General features: G+C 33.9%; 1 protein-coding gene across 1 annotated transcript; it reads left to right on the top strand.

The window, feature by feature from the left end:
- Nucleotides 1-16150: 16150 nt before the first annotated feature.
- Nucleotides 16151-20532, top strand: LOC127108428 (endoglucanase 6). Its single transcript, XM_051045889.1, has 7 exons — nt 16151-16716; nt 16860-17060; nt 18397-18486; nt 18601-18765; nt 18879-19512; nt 19601-19675; nt 19763-20532. Exons 1-7 carry the CDS (start codon nt 16309-16311, stop codon nt 20059-20061), a joined length of 1872 nt encoding a protein of 623 aa, XP_050901846.1. The 5' UTR covers nt 16151-16308; the 3' UTR covers nt 20062-20532.
- Nucleotides 20533-20984: the final 452 nt, after the last annotated feature.

The following is a 20984-nucleotide window of genomic DNA, read 5'->3' as shown; positions in this document are numbered from 1 at the left end:
ACATTTCATATAACTTGTTTATGTTTCAAGTCCTTTTCACTTTGCTCATTTGAGCCATATCTTGTGATTGTATATATTGTTTATTGGATTTTGGTTTTGTTTGTGGTCTTAGGACCTTAAACATTTAATAACAAGAAAAACCCTAAAAAACATTTGGTGGACTGTTGAACTTGATATGAACTTTTGGACTTAGGATTAGGCAACATTTCCTATGCTAAAGGACTTGGCCAATGCCAACATTCTGACACTGAGTTATCTTGAATTATGCCTTCATCTGATGCAAGACCTTTGAGTGCTTTGGATTCATCTGCTACTCTGACTTTGTGCTTAATTGCTTATTTTTGTTGTTTGCCTGAGTCTGATGTTTTGTTCTGAATGGATTAAGGAATATTTCATCTGATACATTGGAAGACAATAAAGACTGCTACCTATTGGAGTGATTGCTTGGATATGTCTATCTTTATTTGATGCCTTGATCTTCATGATGTCTGGATATTGCTCATTGCTTATTGATTATTGTTTGATTAAAGTCCAAAGGAAAATGGGTTTCTATATAACATTCCTGTCTGTTGGATTGCATCTCATTGGTCAGATATTTTCAACTCTTAATTTTAAAATTTATGCTTAGGGTAGTCTTTTCATCTCCTCTCATTTCTTAAATTTCAAAATCTCCCCCTCCTTTCAAAAACTGTCTTTACTTGTGATTTCAAAATTAGGCATGTTTAATGATTAGAAACTTTGGCCTTATACCATTGACTTTTCAACCTTTTTCTTAAATCAAAATTGTAAATATACTTAACCATATTGACTTAAATTTCAAAAGACAAAAAGAACTAACAACCTCATTCAAATCTTTGGCTTTTTATGCCCTTTTACTTAAACTTTTTTTTGTTAAAATCAATTCACCAAGTTCTTTGAAATTTTTACCTCGAACTACGAGGTTTTGATCCCTCATTTTTATGTTGGTACGTAGGCATAAGACCAAAGGTCTTGTCAAACACAAAAATATAATCAATGAATTCTTTTCTCACCCCACACTCTATTTTCATCAAACATCTTTTATACCAAAAACACATGCACACATAAAAAAGGGCTCCCTAGGAGTACCTAAGACACTTTGGGTGCTAACACCTTCCCTCTGTGTAACCAACCCCCTTACCTGTAATCTCTGGAATTTTATTAGTTTTGATTTGAAAACTTATTATCTTTGGGTTTTGTTCGTACTTTTCCCTTTTCCTTTAGAAACAATAAAAGCACGGTGGCGACTCTAGTTTTACTGACGTAAAGTTTATCCATAGCTTGATGGTCATGAATTTATCACTACACAAAGGATTTTTCATATTACTATAATGTGGTTTGAAAACGGCTCAGAGTTCATAGAAAACAACCGCCTCTATGTGTGTAAATCAAACCAGACAAATTGAATCGAAAATAGTTCAAACCTGATAGAGCAAGAATGCATGGATACACTCAATGAGAGGAATAGTGAATAATGTAAATAATTTAGCTTAAACCTTACTAGCTGAGGTATCTGAAGGTTGAGTACAAGTATGTTGATTCCTTTTTCATAATTTGATTTCAATTTGTAAGTCTCCTTCCTGGTGATCAAGTTTCACCTGATGGTGCTTTTGGTTTATCTGTTCAATGCTAAATTTGCAATTGTTGTAAATCTAAAAGAAACGGCAGTTGCAAACTCATTCATTAAAGATGACATAAATAGTATTTGAGAAATGTGGGAGATTGGCTAATTCCTCTTATTGAATATGACTTCCAACATAAATTAAATTCTGCAAAAACAAAAAAAACCTGTTAGAAAATTTAATTCCTCCTATGAAGCGCTCTTTTTGTGTCATTAGCTTAACTGTTGGGTTCAAGGTTCCGAAAGTATTAGAGGAAAATTTTCATTTGGAAATTCCCTTCCATAATAATGCTTTAAACTTTGTCCATTTACTTTAAATCTCTTCATATCACCTGGATCTTGAATTTCAATAACACCGATTTGGTAAACTTTTGTGACTACAAACGACGCTTACCACTTTGATTTCATTTTTCCTGGAAAAATTCGCAGTCTTGAATTAAATAGTAAGACTTGTTGTCCTACTTGAAAATTTTGTCTCAACAACTTTTTATCATGATATCTTTTCGTGTTTTACTTGTAAATTAATGCATTCTCATAAGCAGATAATTGCATCTCCTCCAAATCATTTAACTTTAGTAATCTCTTCCTCCCAACCAACTTTTCGTCAAAGTTCAGGAACTTTCCGCCCAATAAACTTTATGCTCCAGTTCTACATGGAATGACATGCCTTACCATAAACAAGTTGATACAAAGAGAAACCTAAATGTGTCTTGAAGGTTATTCTATATGCCTAAAGAGCGTCATCCAATTTTTTCGACCAATCTTTCTATGATGCTACAACTGTTTTCTCCATAAATTGTTTTAGTTGTCGGTTAGATACTTCGACATGGCCCTAAGTTTGAGGGTGATACAGAGTTAACACTTTGTGTTTAACCTTATATTTTTCTAGCAATCTTTCCAAATATTTGTTGCAAAAATGTGTCCCTCAATCACTTATCAACACTCTGGGTACACTAAACCTGGCAAAAAAACTTTTTTTGAAAAATTCAGTAACAGTGCGGGCATCATTAACACTTCAAGCAATTGCCTTAACCCACTTAGTAACATAATCAACACATACGAGAATATAAATGTACGAATTCGATTGGGTAAATGGACCCATGAAATTGATTCCCCAACAATCAAAAGTTTCAACCTCAAGCATAATATTCAAAGGAATCTTGTCTCGCTTTGATTTGTTACCAGTTCTGTTGCACTCGGGGCATGTAGATATAACTTACAGTCGTTAAATAGAGTTGGCCACCAAAACCCACTTTGCAGTATTTTGGCTGTAGTTCTTTCACCATTGTGGTGTCCTCCATATGTCGAGCTATGGCAATGCCAAATAATGTTATCTGCTTCTTCACCTGAACACACATGCGAAGTAAGCCATCAAGTCTTCTTTTAAATAAGTATGGACCATTCCACGAATAAATGTTTGTTTCTTTATAGAAGCGTTTCCTTTTCTACCAAGTGTATTCTTTTGGAACAACCTTTGTAGCCTTATAATTTGCCATTTTCGCAAACCAAGGTCTTTCACTAATTGCCATTAGCTGCTCGTTAGGAAATGTCTCTGTAATATTTTGTTTATTTCTGGTCACTTCAACATTCTATAACCTGGAGAGGTGATTTGCAACAACATTTTCTACCCATTTCTTATCTTTAATTTCCAGATCAAATTCTTGCAGCAAGAGCATCAATTTTATCAATCCTGGATTTCAGTCACTTTTATTAAATAGATACTTCAATGTTGCATGATCTATATAAATAATAACCTTTGAACCTATTAAATATGAGGAAAAAAATTCCAAAGCAAACACTATCGTTAGCAATTCTTTTTCAGTGGTAGTGTAGTTAACCTGATTTTCATTTAAAACTTTGGTCGCATAGTATATTGCATGGAATTCTTTTGCATGTCGATGGCCAAGCACAACACCAAGAACATAGTCGCTTGGATCACACGTAATTTCAAATGGTAATTCCCAATTCGGTAAGACAATTATTGGGGGCACTTATCAATTTATTCTTTATGATAGAAAAAGAGTGCAAACAATCTTTATCGAATTTAAATTTATTTTCTTTGATCAACAGGTTACATAGAGGTTTTTCAATTTTTGAAAAATCTTTAATGAATCGCATATAAAAACATGCATGACCTAGGAAACTCCTGACTCCTTTAACATTTACGGGAGGGCGAAGTTTTTCTATCACCTCAATTTTGGCTTGATCGACTTCTATCCCTTTAACATATATTTTGTGGCCGAGAACACTGCCTTTGGTCACCATAAAATGAAAAAATTTCCCAATTTAAAACTAGGTTTGTCTCAGTGCATATTTTTAGGACATTATTTAATCGATCAAGACAACTGTTAAACAAAGTACCGAATACAGAAAAGTCATCCATAAATATCTATGTTGAATTTTCAATCATGTCGGATAAAATATAAAGCGTGCATCTTTGGAACGTTTCCGGAGCATTACATACTCCAAAAGGCATCCTTTGATATGCAAAGAATACGAACATGCATGTGAATGTTGTTTTCTTCGGATCAGCTGGATCTACGGAAATTTGATTGTAACCTGAGTATCCATCTAGAAAATAGTAATATGCTTATCCGGCTAGTCTTTCAAATATTTGATCTATGAATGGTAAGGTAAAATGATCCTTACGTGTAGTGAGGTTTAACCTGCGATAATCAATACAAATTCTCCATCCCATAACAGTATGAGTTAGGATTAGTTCATTTTTTTTCATTACGTATAATGGTGGAACCTCTTTTTTTTGGAACCACATGAATTGGGATTACCCACACACTATTAGAATAGGATAAATCATACATGCTTCAAGCAATTTAAGGACTTCTTTTCTTACCACTTGTTTCATTGATGGATTTAATCGTCGTTGAGGTTGTACGACCAACTTGAATTATTCCTTTAGCTTGATTTTATGCATGCAAGATGATGGGCTAATCCCTTTTAGGCCTAATATTTTCCATCCCAATGCTTCTCTATTTTCTCTTAGCACTCGTAACAACTTTTCTTCTTCGACCTTTGATAGTGTGTTACTGATTATTGCTAGGTACCAGTTTCCCTGACTTAAAAAGACATACTTTAAATGTTTAGGAAGCTCTTTCAATTCAGGATGCGTTGGTTTCTCCTCACTACTGTCTCTTAATCATTTGAATCTTTTATTAGCACATTCCATGTGTGTTGCTTGCAATTATATCACCGACTCATTTACCTCAACATTATATTTGTCTTCACCTATTTTTTCAATGGATTATACTAATATTTTCTCAATTGGAGAGCACATAACCTCTCCTTTCGAGATATTGTCTATCAATTTGCCAATTAAATCAATTTAGTAACATGGAAAATCTTCACGAGTGTGTTTAATGGCTTCAAACACATTAAACACTACATGTTCTTTATTAAACCTGATAATCATCTTTCCTCTTTCTACATCAATCAAAGCTCTTCCCTTAGCCATGAAGGGTCTACCTAACAATAATGGTGTTTCGGTATCTTCGAGCATATCCAATATGGCAAAATCAGTAGGAAAAAGTAAATCATTAACCCTCACCAACACGTCATTTAGTACTTCATAAGGGTATGTGACCGATCTGTCGGCCAGAGTCAAAGTCATTTTCGTAGGTTTTGACTCTCCATAATTTAATTTCTTCATCATGGACAATGGCATTAATTTGATGCTCGCCCCAAAGTCACATAATGTCTGACCAATTTTTAATGAACCTATACAGAAAGGAATAGTAAATCTAACTGGATATGTTATTTTGGGTGGTAGTTTGTGTTAAACGATTGCGCTACATTTTCATCTAAAGCAACAATTTCATCATCCTTAAATTTGCAATTACCATATAGAAACTCTTTCATGAATTTGGCATACACAGGCATTTGTTCCAGGGCATCACAAAACAAAATATTCACTTTCAAGGCAGTGAACATTTCCACAAACTTTTTAAACTTCCCCACTTCCATTTTTCTCTTTGGTTTCTTCTTAATGATAAGGTAATGCGGTTTGAAGTAATATGGTAATTTAGGGTTTTGTTCATTGATGATTTGTTGTTTGGTTCTCCTAAAAGGTGGGTCTTTATTAATGAATTTGTCTAGTGTCTCTCCCCTCACAGTGGTTTTGCTTGAAACTTCCTCCTTTATAAGTTTTATTTTTGTTTCCTCATCCTTCTCACTACCTTATTCCATAATTCTTTTCTGCTCGTTCGTACTAGGAGCGGAGGGAATTGTGTGATTTCTTAATTCTATTCCATAACAATCTCCTCTTTCCTTTGTTAGTGTTATGATTTGCTGAGATAGACTCAAAATTTGCCTTTCCAGTCTTTTCATTGACTCCTCGTGTTTTTTGTTCAACAAGTTCTATAATCTATTAACTTGTAAATTTTCATTTTGTGTTACCGGCATAAATTTAGTCAGCGTATCTTGCAACGAGGAGATTTTGATTTCCGCTTCCCTTTGTAGTGATCCATGATTAGGATTTATGGTTATAACTTTTACTTTTCCTAGAAGTTGTTCTCTAACACAATTACCTACAAAATGTTCTTCACCACAATTAGCACAAAGTAAGAATACTACCTTACTTGAAGACTCCTGAGTTGAACATGTTACATTCAACTTTTGATTCAGCAATTTTAGCTTTTTAAGAAGTTCTTCTTAACCTTATAACGTTAACTCACTATGAGATCTGCTCTTTGTCTCTACATTTTTAACGTCTCTTTTATTTTCAAAATTGTATTCGTTTAGGCTCATTTTCTCTATCATCTCTTTTACCTAAAGTTCGGTGAGTGTCCTGATTGTACCTCCGACAGAGGCATCTAAAAGCATTCGTTCTTGAATTTGTAAACCTTTAACAAAACTCTGCATTTGTTCCATGCTTCTCATATTGTGAATAAGACATCTGCGTAAAAGTGTGTAATGTCAGCCTTTCTTGAATTTGTTCTTGAATTTGTAAACCTTTAACAAATCATAGAGAGGTTCAGTTTCTTGCTGCTCAAAGTGTGTAATGTCAGCCTTTCTCTCTGTGAATTGTGTTGTAGTGAAGAATATTTCCAGAAAATTGTCAGTTTCTTGTTTCTCAAAGTGTGTAATGTTAGCCTTTCTTGAATTCGTTCTTGAATTTGTAAACCTTTAACAAATCATAGAGAGATTCAGTTTCTTGCTGCTCAAAGTGTGTAATGTCAGCCTTTCTCTCTGTGAATTGTGTTGTAGTGAAGAATATTTCCAGAAATTTGTCTTCCAATTTCTGATTACTCCATTTGGAAGATACAATAGCCAATCCTTAGATCTCCCCCACCAATGAGAAGCTAAATAATTTCAGTTTGACCTGATTCTCTATAATACCTTTTAGTTGATACATCAATGTTGTCTCATAGAACCGCGTTGGATGTTCCGATAGATCACATGTTGCATTACTGTCAAATTTCCTTTCTCTCAAATCTGAAAATACATAGTATTTGATGTTAAAATTGACTGGATTTGCTGGGAAAAAACCCAAAGAAACCTGTGTTGCATCGGTAGGTCTGCAGTAGTCCCTCATAGTGGGTGGTGGTACATCTGCCATGATGATTTCCACTTCAGATTCCGAAGAAATCAGTGAATCATCTTCTAGTAACGTCCTTTGAGTTAGAGTCGCTTCTCTAACTGCTCTTTTGATGGCATATGTAGTCCTTTCAAATTCAGGATCAAATGGTGTCAATTATGATCCTGAGGTGCACATACACAAACAAAAAATACCTCAATAGCACTGTAATTAAACAATTACGAGAAAAATAAATAAAAACAAAATCGAAATACGCAAAATATTGCACAAGCGTTGCCTTGTTGAAATTATCAACAGTCCCCGGCAACAACGTCAAAAACTTGATGACTTCTCGGCAAGTGTACCGATAGTGTCGCAATAATAAAAAGATATCAAATCCACAAGGACTGCTATTTAATAAAAAAATATTTGTGCAAGTTGTAGAAATTAATAATTGGGTTTTTTTTTCAGGTTTGAATGCGAAAAATAAAAGTTGTTCTGAGAAAATGCAAAAGCAGCCAGGTTTTGTTTAAAATCCCTTACTTTATCCCATGTTGATGTTTGACGCATTACATGAATGAGAAAGTCGTTATATTTTCACGGCAAATTAGAAAAACCATTATACTCAATCCTTTGGTGTATAGCTCAATAATTCCTACTAGAGGTCTCTTATCCCTATTCAACTAGCGTAAGTGAAATTAGGCAATGCAATAATTAACTCAATTGCCACTACTAGAGGTCTCATATCCTATTCAACCAGTGTAAGTACAATAATTTCCCTAGTCTAAACGCATAGACTAATGGTCAGTAATTCCCTATGCGCCCATAATCTGATTAAAAGAGTATCTCACATAAAAAGCATTAAGCATGATAGACAATTAAATAGAAATATAACTTCAATTATTCATGCGTTGACAAATCAAATATATGTCCCAACAGGTTCCAAATAAGTTCATCATACAAAACCTAACATAGAGAAGTTTAACTACTCATTACAATACAAATAAATACCAAGCAATAAGATGAATATTGCATATGAAAATCCTTGAAGAAGTGGCCTCCAATGTTCTCAAAATCACTCCCTTGGTGGTCTTTACCGTCACTTTTAGTAAAAATCGTAGAACCCATTGAAAAGATGCCAAAAAATCCCCTATAAAGATGTCAAATCAGTCCAGAACGCGTCAGAATAGGCCCAAAAAATGACCTATCGCACACATGATATCCTTCATCGTGTGTGATGCTGACAATACATCTTTATCATGCTTGCAATGTTGCGCGTGATTATTATAGTAGTTGCACCTTTTTTCTCCTTTTTCCATCAGATTTTCACTAAGTCTTTATTTCTTCATACCTGGTCATTTTTTCATATTTCTTTGGTATTTATTCTTCATTTTTTCTCATCTTTGATGTGTTTTGCTCAGTTTCTTCGACATAAACCATGCAACAATAGAGTGTCATCAATGCCTTTACTAAGTACTTCTTTAGATAGACAAAAAAGTAGTGGTGATAGTGGATTACCTTGTCTCACTCCATTAAAACAAGTGAAAAATGAAATTTGCTTGCCATTCAGACCTACAGAAAGATGAGTATACTTTAGGATGGTATGAGTCCGACTACAAAATGTAGGAGCAAAATCAAACTTGGATAAAACCCTAAGAAGAAAAGGCCAATTCAAAGTGTAAAGTGCCTTAGATATATCAATTTTGGGGGCCACATTTCCACCAAAGCCTTTCTATTCAAAAGGTTGGTGGCTTCAGTTGCAAGGCAGATACAATCACTAATCTTCATGTCATTTATGAATCCTTTTTTTCTCATGGGAGATGATATGAGGAGGCAAAGTTGCAATCCTGTCAGCCAAAATGTTGGTTATTATCTCGGGTTTGAAGTTGACAAGGGATATTGGCCTGAATTGGTCAATAGTGTTGGCCTCTTGGAATTGGTAATGAACAATATTATGTTAGAATTTTAATGAGGCAAGACCCAGTCATTCATGAAGAATTGAGTGACAACATTTATCCCATCCTTGCCAATTATGTCCTATAGATTTGGAAGAATATTTCTCTGAATCCATTAGGGTCAGGGACATTATCCCTTTTAAGACTCATCATAACTTCCTTGATCTTAAAAGGAGAAGGGATAAAAGTAAGATGGGTGTTAGCTTGCTCAGAGACCAAAGTTGAAATTTTTTCCTCCACTAAGCCATTTCCCTGCAAAATATTATATTTATTAAAAAGGCTCTTAAAATGGTTAACCACACAAGTTTCTATTATAGATATATTAGTTGTTACAACACTCTCAATCTTCATAGATGCGATCAACTTGGTTGCATTTTTTATTTTTGCATGTCAATGAAAGAATTTAGTGTTATCCCCATCAATGCATCCGCTAATTCTAGCTTTTTCCTTCCAAAAAGTTATGAAAACAATATGTTCTAAGTAGGAAGTTTTAACAAAGAGAAAAGAATTTCAAAATCTTAGGTGTTAAAAGGAAGGAAAAGGTTTCTCAAAATCAAGTATAAAGAGTTATATGAAAAGGATAAAATATGCACTAAGTTATTGGATGGAAATGATGGAAATAAACATTGATCATAATGCTAAAAGGTTGAAGTCTAAGCTCATTCAAATATCAAGATTTCATAAGCCATTGGATGTTGATTTAAAACAAATTGATCTAGATGAAAAGATATTCAATTACAATTCATAATATGTATATCCCTAGATGCTCAGAAAATCATTCATCCTTTTATCTCAAATGTTTATAAGCATCCATGCATCAATACCTTGCTTGTCAAGTCATTTGCAAAATTATTCTTCAAGTTACACATTAGTGTAACTGGTTACACTCTGCTGGTAGCCGATTATAGGTTCACTTTCTACTGGTTTTTTGAAATCTGATAAAGGTGTAACCGGTTACACCATTTAGGTAACCGGTTATATAGTTTGGAACTTTGAAAAATATGAACATTTCAGAATTGCAGAATGCACTCTTTCACCAACCATGGCTATTCTAAACCAATGAAAACCTTAATGAAACATCTATCAACATCTACAAATGATCCAAGATGTTTCATAGGGTGTATATAAGGCCATGATCTTTCAAATTATGATTTACCTTTTTCACTCAATTTGAATTACAATTCAAATATGTTTTAAGAGTTTTCCTCCAACCAAACCCTTGAGATTTTTGTTTGTGCATATAATAGCATGTTATGTTTTTATATTTGAATTTTACTTTTAAAGAGAAGTCAATTTTATGTATTGGAATTGATTCAAGAACAACTTCACATATTCATGTTTGTTCAAGAGTTGTATTTGATCACCAAGTGTGTGGTGACATAGTTTGTAAATAAACTGTGTGTACTTTCTAAGGTATCTAGAAAAAGAAAGTGGTATTCTTTATGTTTGTTGGAAAAGGTACTTTAAATGGGTTGATACAAAGTCTAACATAAGTTTGGTGTTTATGTTAGAAGATTGTAGGATAGTCTTGGGGTAAGTTTGTACAAATATTAACATAGTGAAATCCTTCACGGGGTGTGAAGGGATTAGACGTGCCTTGGTTGATAAAGGGAGCTAGTATAATTCTTGTGTCTCATTTACATTCATGCACTTTTATTTTTCTGATTTAACATTCGTATGTTCATCATTGTTTTCCGTAAAAATAAAAGAAACCAAACATCTTCAAAATAACAAAAAAAGTCATATAATCTAATCCAGTCCCCCTTTTAGATTGCACTATATACTTACAATTGGCATCATAGCAGGTTAAGATAACTTGCTCCATAATCCAAAAATTATGGCTTTCGCTAATCCTGTTTTTGCAGATGGTGGCAACAACAAACCTCCATATTTTATTGGCGAGTATTATGAATTCTATAAAATTTGCATGCAAATGTATTTAGAAGAACAAGGAGAAGAAATATGGGATGCAGTTGAAAATGGTCTATTCGTTCCTACAACTGTCATAAAAAACATAGAAGAAGTAAATGTGAAATGCTTCTGGACCAATGACGACAAGAAGAAAATGTTGTTTGATAAAAAGGCGAAGAACATACTTTCATTGGCATTAGGTATGGATAAATTCTTTCATGTGTCTAATTGTAAAACAACAAAAGAATTTTGGGATACTTTGGAAGTGACTCATGAAGGTACCGTAGAAGTAAAGAGATCCAAACTAAACACTATATCACGAGAATACGAGATGTTTAGAATGTAGGTCGGTGATATAATTCTTGATTTGCAAAAGAGATTTACACATTTGACAACTCACGTAATGACTCTTTGAATAACATTTACAAGCGATAGTTTAAATCTCAAAGTCCTTAGATAGTTGACAAATGCATAGAAACGAAAGGTGACAACAATATCGTAAAAGAAAAGTCTCTCCAAAATGTCTTTTGCAACATTGTTCGATAAAATTCAAGAACACGAGATAGAACTTGAAAGGCTAGAAAGACATGAAGATTAAGAAAAAAACCAAAAGTATTGCCTCAATCCACTAGTGATGAAGATGATGCTCTAAATAAGAAATTTGAAATTTTTTAAAGAATGAAAGGACAAAAGAAATTAATCAGAAAGAAGCAGCAAAAATAAAGGCCACTTGTTTTGAATATGGAAAAAGAGGACATGTCAAAAGTGAATGTCTTACACTTAAAAATAAGAATAAAGTCAAAAGCAAGAAGGACAAACAACCAAAGAAAGCATATGTGGCATGAGATGACAATGAGATAAGTTCAACTTTATATGAAGAGTATGCAAACATGGTATTAATGGCTTCACATCATTCTGATGATGAAGAAAAAGAGGTTAGTGATTCCGAAATTAATGATATACCTTCATACGATGAATTATAAAATTCCTTCCGTGAATTACATGAGGAATATATGAAACCTTCTAGAAAATGTTCAAAGCAAAAGAAAATAATTTAAACTCTAGAAAGTAAGTCTAATGACATTAAAATGGAATTGGACCAAGTCAAAAATTCAGCAGGTAATAAATGTCAAGAACATGAATCTAAAATTGTTGAATTAAATCAAGTTATAAAGAAATATGAAAAATGTCAAATTGGTTTAGAAGATGCGCTAAGTAGATAAATATATTCAAATAATAAATGTGAGCTTGGGTTTTTTTAATTTTGATAAACCAAGCTCAAGTAAAACCATCTTTGTTAAAGCTAACATAAAGTTCAACAATGTGAAACCAAAGAAAATGAATGGTGCAAATCATACTAAAAGGTCTTACGATAGAAATAATTCTTATGTCTATAAAAGGAATCATGTCTATATATATACATGATTTTATTGTAATACAAAAGACCATACTTCTAATGCTTGCTACATAAGAAACTATGGCGTTCCTTATGGTGAGTATGCATGGGTAAGGAAGGTAACTAACCCAAGAGGTGTTGGGAGGAAATTACAAATGCAACAGAATAATTCAACAACACAATCTCTCCCTAATACCAAGTGCAATGACAATTAACAAAAACACACCAAACAACACAACACAATTTCAGTCTGGAAAAACCTCTGTTAACTAGGAGTAAAAAACCACGAGACCCGTAAGCCACTTAATATCTCCACTATAATCAACAATGGATACAACCAAGGTTCTCTCTAACACTATCTAGAGGCATACATCAACATCATCAAGATTTACAATCAATATTGGAATACAACAAGAATCAAGAGATACAATCAACCAAAATAACCACAAACATCATACCTTAGAAAACCACTCGGCAGACAGGTCTAGAAAGCTCAAAATTCGATCCCCACCATTCAGAATGTACTTTTATGAGTGATGGACATTGTCGCCAAAAATCAGGATGATCCTACGGTTGGATTGTGAGAAAAATACGACCTCGTGGGATTGATCTGTGCTGAATTGGGGCTACGGAAATTTCACACTTCTCTCAATTTTTCTTTTGTTGTTTCTTACCTTATAAATTGTTGACCTAATTCTCTTTGTTGTATAATAACAAAGTCTTACTCATACATGGACTACTAACCCATATTCATTTGGATCACTCTAAATAGGAGGGATAGCCCAACAAACTCCTATGACCTACAAACTTCTAGGTTTAAAAGTTCGTTAAGATTTAACTGTGTTTCTTTTCCTTGGCCTTGAAGTAAGTCATTATAGCCATGAGCTCCTATGCAATTTTGAATGTTGGTCAGATTCTCTTTATTTGTCACATTACCAAAACAAATTTTATTTTAGTCTTTGAGTTTGAATTTAAGCAACTTCAACTTCTTATTAAGAATGAACGTGGGACAACCAGAGATCTTAGTATTCTGAGTTTGAGCAATTATGTCCCGACAATCCTTCTGTAAGGTCCCCATATGCATAAATTTGAATTGAGAGTCATAGTGAACCTCATTAACTATGAAAGTTAAAAGAATGTGTAAGTGGTCAAACTTGTTTTCGATAAGAGTATTACATGTGCTAAATGAGGAAGTGTCAATCCACTTGAGTCCACCTTATCAAGTCCTTTTTTAGTTAGAGTTGTACATCTTCAACCATTACTCTAAGTGTAGTGATTTCCCAAAGTACAAAGATGAATGAAATGTTTGGAATCAAACCAATTGTGGAATTCCTCCCTTGGAGCTTTGGCGGGACTATGAGATCCATGCTATTCATTTGTTTCAATGATTGCATTGAAATTCCCAATGAAACACCAGGGAGTAAGATTCTTCTGTAAATTTCTTCTAATGATGTAATTGGTAAAATATATAATGCAGAGAAACCAAATATGTTATTATTACGAGTAATGGTGAAGTATACATGTTGATAATCACACTTGAAAATAATTGGATTAAGATCCACTTTACAAAGCATTAAAGATTTGGAAGGAGATCACCTCTCTCATTCAAAGCAAACAACTTGAGGTTTAAGTTCTTAAGCCACTTTTTAGGGAATTTATTAAAATTCATCCATGGTTCATCTTGGAGCACGATGTCTGTTTTTTTTTGTGACAAAAATGAGCCTTTTTAGGGCTAATCTAGAAGAGACATTAGCAATGCCTCTAATGTTCTAGAAAATACACTTCATAAGGAAGGATTAGTATGACTAAGTAAGAATCTAATGATATATTTGATTTTAGAAGTTTAATATCTGATTTTTTTCCCTTGATGTGACCATTTTGAAAGCCTCTTTATCATGTTCTTCTTCTTGATCTTCCAAATTAGCCCAAGAATTTTTCAAAAATTCTTGGACCATAATCGGTTCCAAACCCATATGGGTTTATGAGACTTTCTCATCTCGAAGAGTAGCCTCCACAAACTCAATTCCTTAGTAATTAAAGGAATCTAAATTTTTAGTCTCTTGAATCAGGTATAAGTTGCTTGGCCATTCCACTTGTTTTTCATGTATTCTTGCCAAATTATTTCTTGCTAGACAAATCAACTACTTGTTCCTTACATGATAAATTAACTATCTCAATACCTTATTCCTTTTGCTTTTCCACTTTTTTTTTCCGCTTTTATCTTGCTTTGGTTATGAACATTTCTTCTTTTGCAATTGTCCAAAGCATGACCATATTCAACCTCCACAGAGAAGGCGAATTCCACTTTTCCCATCAACACCTTGTACTTCAATTTCTTGAGTAAATCTAAATCAACCCTCAGTTTAAAATCAACAAGTAGAGATAATGATATCCACATCTACAAGTATGTAAAATTAAAAAAAAATTATATTACTTAAATATAAATATTATAACTTTGATTTAGTTTTCTAATTCGTGTTCATTGTTTCATTAGTATTTTCTTGTCAAAATGAGATTGCAATGTATACGTATTTTGTTCATAGAATATTACTCCCTTTGTTCTTTTTTAAGTGTCTTTTTTAAAAAAAAAATTAATTGTCATTTACAAAATTTAATGCAGTATTAATTGTATTTTGTCAAAATTATCCCTAAATATTATTACAGAGAAAGAAAAAATAAAATAAATGTAATAAATAATTAAGAATATTATAGGTAAAAGGAGAATTGTGATTGAAAAAATAACAATAATGATTAACTTTTTAGATACAGTAGAAAATCAAAAAAATAACATTTAAAAAGGAATGGAAATGATTAGGCCACCCAATTAAGAAAAGAAAATTAGGATATTAGTAGCATCAGTCAAATATCTACTTACCTTTCTTCCTCTTAATAATCAAAAGCCATGTGATTACTTACTTACCTTACCGATATGACTAATGACTGTCACATGCATCTTAGCCAACATGAGTTTTTCCATAATAAAAACATAAAGAGGCAGTTACTCTTACAATTTCAGTTACTTCAAACTAAAACTTTTTAAATATTTTACAATTAGAACACTCTCATCCACCACATTGAGACATTCAGTCAAAGTCAGATACTACTTTTTAGTGATTCACTCTCTTCAATTTTATGGTGCAAAAATAAAAAGCATAGAATAGAAGTTAAAAATGGGGAAAGTTTTCAGTGGCAAAGGAACGTGTGAAATGGTTGTATTGTATGGGAATTATTCATAATTTTTCTTGTTACTCTCATCACGCCGATTAGGAGGGAAAAAGACCAAATCTTCAGTAGTGGTTCTTTCCTATGGCTCTTCCAGGGACCACAATAAGGCTATTTATGTAAAAACTGTTATTTTAATTTTTCATGAAACAAAATTTCACAAGTCAAACAAATTTAATTTTTCATTTTGTAATTTAACCGTATAAAGATAAGCAGTAATTCCAATTGGGCCAAATAATTTAAAACCTCACCGACTCTTTGCTGTAACGCCACATGACATTGTTCCTTTCTCATCACACACATGTTTATACAAACTCCAAAACCCAAAATTTAATATTAAAAAAAATAGAAAAACAAATTAAATTTTATTACTATTAAAATTAACATTAACACAATTCGTACAAAAATAAAATAAAATCATTTAATTTAATTTTAAATAAAATGAGTGTGAATTTGTCCCTCTCCACCTTAATATATAGAGCCTCGAGGTCACCACTTTCCAATCCCTGTACTCTTCTTCACTCTCTTTTCTTCACTCTGTTTCTTTCTCTGAAACTTCGAAAAATTTGAAGTTTCAGTTTCAGTTTCTTAAACTCTTCGGCATTGCCATTGAACAAACACATTTAGAATATTTATATTTCAGTTTCTGTTTTCAATGGAGAAGTTACCGCAACTCATTTTCATGCTTTCTCTGTTTCTATTTCCGTTTGCTTTTGCTGGTCATGACTACGGTCAAGCTCTTAGCAAGAGCATTATGTTCTTCGAAGCTCAGAGATCTGGCTATCTTCCGCATAACCAGAGAGTTTCATGGAGATCTCATTCCGGTCTTCAAGACGGTAAAGTAAGCGGCGTAGATCTAGTCGGTGGTTACTACGACGCCGGTGATAATGTGAAATTCGGGTTACCAATGGCGTTTACCGTTACAATGATGTCGTGGAGTATCATTGAATACGGTAAACAAATGGCGAGTAGTGGCGAGCTTGGTCACGCCATGGAGGCTGTGAAATGGGGGACTGATTATTTCATCAAAGCTCATCCTGAACCTAATGTTCTGTATGGAGAGGTATTTTTCCTACTATGCTTTTTTAGAATGAAATATAGTAATATAATAACAGTGATTGGTTAGTGTCTTTTTATTTTCCAGAGAGTTAAAGTTGAATTTGGATGTTACGTCATATTAATTAATTGACGCATTTTGACAAACAGGTAGGGGACGGAAACACTGACCACAAGTGTTGGCAAAGGCCGGAGGATATGACTACTGACCGTCACGCTTACAAGATTGATCCGAGTAATCCCGGGTCGGATCTCGCCGGAGAAACCGCCGCCGCTATGGCAGCTGCTTCTATAGTCTTCCGCCGTTCTAACCCTGCGTATTCCCGTGAACTTCTCAGCCATGCCTACGAGGTTTCACTTTCACACCATTCAACACTCTTAATTCATTAATTAATTTTTTTTATGGTTTGAGTAAATAAAAAGGGTAAAATAGGAAGATTATATAGAGTAGATAAATAAAAGTTGAAGCATGTGCATGATTTTTTTTTTTTACTCTTATCGGCAAATATTGGTGAAACGGTTGAACATGAAACTAGGTGGTTAGTAGTACTACACTTTTATTTATGAATCTTTTGTCAGAGATTTTATTGCTACCAAATTGTGCCGCATGGGTCGGTAGAGAAACATTTATTGACTCAATAAGTATAAAGTAACCAAAAATAAAAATAAAAATAAAACATTTATTGTAACTATTTTTGGTTTGAGATATTAGTTTCTCCGGTTACGCCATGTAAAATTGGAAAAGTAGGAGGAAGAGATAATATTTTTATGGACCCATAAAAATCACTTGTGGAATTTTGCTTACCACTTTTTCTTGTCTTCTTTGGTCTTACTTTATTAAGCAAGAGTTCACTCAATTTAGGTTTTTTCTTAAAACAACTAAACAAGTGTGAAAGAGTGAGATCCATATTTAACCATTTTTTATTTAGGTTGCTCACTATAATAATAAATAATACTGTAGTAATAATAAAGTTGTGGTCCAAAAAAATATTGGGTTTTCTATTAAATTAAAAAAGAAAACGGTTCGGTTTTTTATGAGTAGTGAAGGGGCATTCTTGTGGCGGTAAACGCATTTGACCGTACATATTGATATTTGTGCGGAATTAGATCCTAAACTTCTGAATGAAGAGATTCACTTCACAAGAAAACGAAACTTCGTTATTATACGACTTTGTCATTTCACGAGGACACATTGTCGGTGCTACAAACAGAACCCTCTTTTGGGTCGAAAAATTAACATTTACTAGCGCAAGTGGGTTGTTCCACAACCATCAATTTGTTTCGGGTTTTTGTTGCTTGTTGGAACCATCACCTTAACATTGGTCCTATTTTTTCGCTGTCATGTGCCTCTATACTGTTTCTGTTTTCTGTCACTGTTTCTGATAGGTGAATGCACATGTTGCATTTAATAATTCATTTATTATAGTTAGAGACTAGGTTGAGTAATTAAGAACGAAATTTCAAAGATGCTTCTGATATTCTATTTCACTGCTGTTCTAGATCTGAATCTGTTTTTAGGTATTTTAGTTGAAACCTAATAAATGAGGATACCAAAGAGGTACTAGTACTACTAATTAATAATGTGTTTTTAGGATCGTAATTAGAGGAGCTTAATGTTGTTTAATTTGTTTAATGAAAATAATTGACTATTAGAAACTGATTTTTCTCTGGTTTTGATAAATTGTAGCTGTTTGATTTTGCGGATAAATATAGAGGCAAATATGACAGCAGTATCACAGTTGCCCAGAAGTATTACAGATCTATCAGTGGCTATAATGTAAGATTTTCGGGTTCAATTCAATTGTGGATCAATATAAAAGACTTTACATTTGAAAAATTGAAATGAACCATGTGCGTATTAATAATTGAACGTTGGTAATTGTATGCACAGGATGAATTGCTCTGGGCTGCTGCGTGGTTGTATCAAGCATCTAACAACCAATATTACTTGGATTACCTCGGTAGAAATGGTGACGCCATGGGTGGAACTGGTTGGCAAATGACTGAGTTTAGTTGGGATGTTAAGTATCCTGGTGTTCAGACTTTGGTTGCCAAGGTAACATCAATTTTTTATCGTATAGATATCGGTGCCGGAATGAGATATGATTGTATGTGTTTATTATCAAACATTTGTGGCTAAACATTTTTCTACTGTTTCTTGATGTGTAGTTCCTATTGCAAGGAAAAGCTGGCATTCATACACCAGTGTTTGAAAGATATCTGGAAAAGTCTGAGTATTTCATGTGTTCATGCATGGGAAGGGGTACTCACAATGTTCAGAAGACACCCGGTGGCCTAATATACCGCCAAAGATGGAACAACTTGCAGTTTGCCACAAGTTCCTCCTTCTTAGCTACAGTCTATTCTGACTACCTCGCTTCTTCTGCGAGGGACTTGAAATGTGCTTCTGGCTATGTCGCTCCTTCTCAGCTTCTCTCATTTGCGAAGTCTCAGGTGGATTACATTCTTGGGGACAACCCGAGGGCTACAAGTTACATGGTGGGATATGGAAACAATTTCCCTCAAAGAGTTCACCACAGAGGTTCATCCATTGTTTCAATCAAGGCTAACCCTTCATTTGTCAGCTGTATGGGAGGTTATGATACTTGGTTTAGCAGCAAAAGGAGCAACACCAATATACTAACTGGTGCTATTGTTGGTGGACCTGATGCATACGATGACTTCGCTGATGAAAGAAAGAACTATGAACAAACAGAACCAGCAACCTACAACAATGCTCCTCTTATAGGTGTTCTTGCTCGGCTCGGTGGCGGTCACGGTGGTTATAACCAGCTCCTTCCAGGTATTGTCATCATTATTTGCCTCACTCTTACTATAAACAAATTTTCTGGTGATAGTAAAAGTAATCGCCGTGCTTTTCTTCCTCGCAGTTGTTGTTACAGCTCCAAAGCCTGTTGTTACCAGGCAACATTCATTCATCAAACCCAAGATAACTCCATCCCCAGGTACTGCTTTTAGCATATGATTTCTTTAACTAACTGATAGATACTTAAATTTTTCCTAGTCTAATTGAGGAACTTCGCTTTTTTCAGCTTCATGGTCAGGTCCGATTTCCGTTGAACAGAAAGTTACCCACTCGTGGGTTGCAAATGGAATAACTTACTATAGATATTCAACAATTGTGACTAACAAATCAAACAAGAATCTCAAGTCTCTCAACCTTTCAATATCCAAGCTTTACGGTCCACTCTGGGGACTAACAAAGTCCGGTGATTCATACACATTCCCAGCATGGATTAACTCATTATCGGCCGGTAAAAGCCTTGAATTTGTCTACATCCATTCCACTTCTCCAGCAGATGTCTCAGTCGCGAACTACTTGTTGGCCTGAGAATAATCTATTTGGCTTAAAAAGTCAGACACGACTGCGAACGGTTTATTGCTTTCTTATGTAATATGAAATGTGCAGTGAGGCGAGAAGAAGTTCTTCTGATTCTCTCCTTTTTCATTTTGGTGTCAAATCTTCTTAAACTCTTGTGTATTTTGCATTTCATTAGGATAGATCAAAATAGATAGTAGATTATATAAGATGGAAGGAGCGGATTAGAAAGGAGCGAAGAGACCGAAAATGAGTGCTCATCCTGTTTCTAACCGCTTTACAACTTATATACAGTGAGTAATACAAGACAGACAGCGAGACAAAGTGTTTGGTTGAGAAGTTCAGAATATAAATGAACTTCTCAACATGTTAGAGAAGAGTCATCACTTGTATTTTTTCTATGTGTGATGTTACATTGTAAGCTTTGCAGCATTTGTACTCCATATATTTGTGCTATAGTATTATAATTTTTGTGCTGTGCAATGCTAGTTTTGGTTATTTCAAGTATATTTCAAAGATTTCATTTTACAACTAAAAGATGAAGGACATATCTGAAAATGATGAACTTGAGAACATAAACATAGACAAGGACATAAACATGGACAATGACAAAAGTGAATTGATGACAAGCTTAATCCTAGGCAACTGCCAGTTTCTGTAACGGACAATATTTTATAATCACTCAGTGGTGGACTTCAACATTGAAAGGATTGAAATTAAACTATTTGTGTGGTGTTAGAAACAAGAATAAATGTAGTTGTTAATTCTGAAAATTATTTATTGAGATATATTATTGGATTCATCGGATAATGAGGATAAGAAGATAGATACACACATTTCTTAAACCAATGAAAATCCAATCACAAGTAATGCCTAATTTACTCTTTCAAATCGAGGGGTGTAGTAATCTTCAAAAATGTTGAGCGTGATCAATA

This window comes from Lathyrus oleraceus, chromosome 7 (assembly GCF_024323335.1).
Source record: "Lathyrus oleraceus cultivar Zhongwan6 chromosome 7, CAAS_Psat_ZW6_1.0, whole genome shotgun sequence".
Taxonomy (NCBI): Eukaryota; Viridiplantae; Streptophyta; class Magnoliopsida; order Fabales; family Fabaceae; genus Lathyrus; species Lathyrus oleraceus.
Note: the sequence above shows the minus strand (reverse complement) of the source record. Positions and strands in the feature narration are given on the sequence as shown.

Coding starts and splice junctions, on each gene's coding strand:
- LOC127108428 (XM_051045889.1), top strand. CDS start 16,309: ATGGAGAAGTTACCGCAACTCATTTTCATGCTTTCTCTGTTTCTATTT. Junction 16,717..16,859: donor CTAATGTTCTGTATGGAGAG/GTATTTTTCCTA, acceptor TTTGACAAACAG/GTAGGGGACGGAAACACTGA. Junction 18,487..18,600: donor GATCTATCAGTGGCTATAAT/GTAAGATTTTCG, acceptor TTGTATGCACAG/GATGAATTGCTCTGGGCTGC.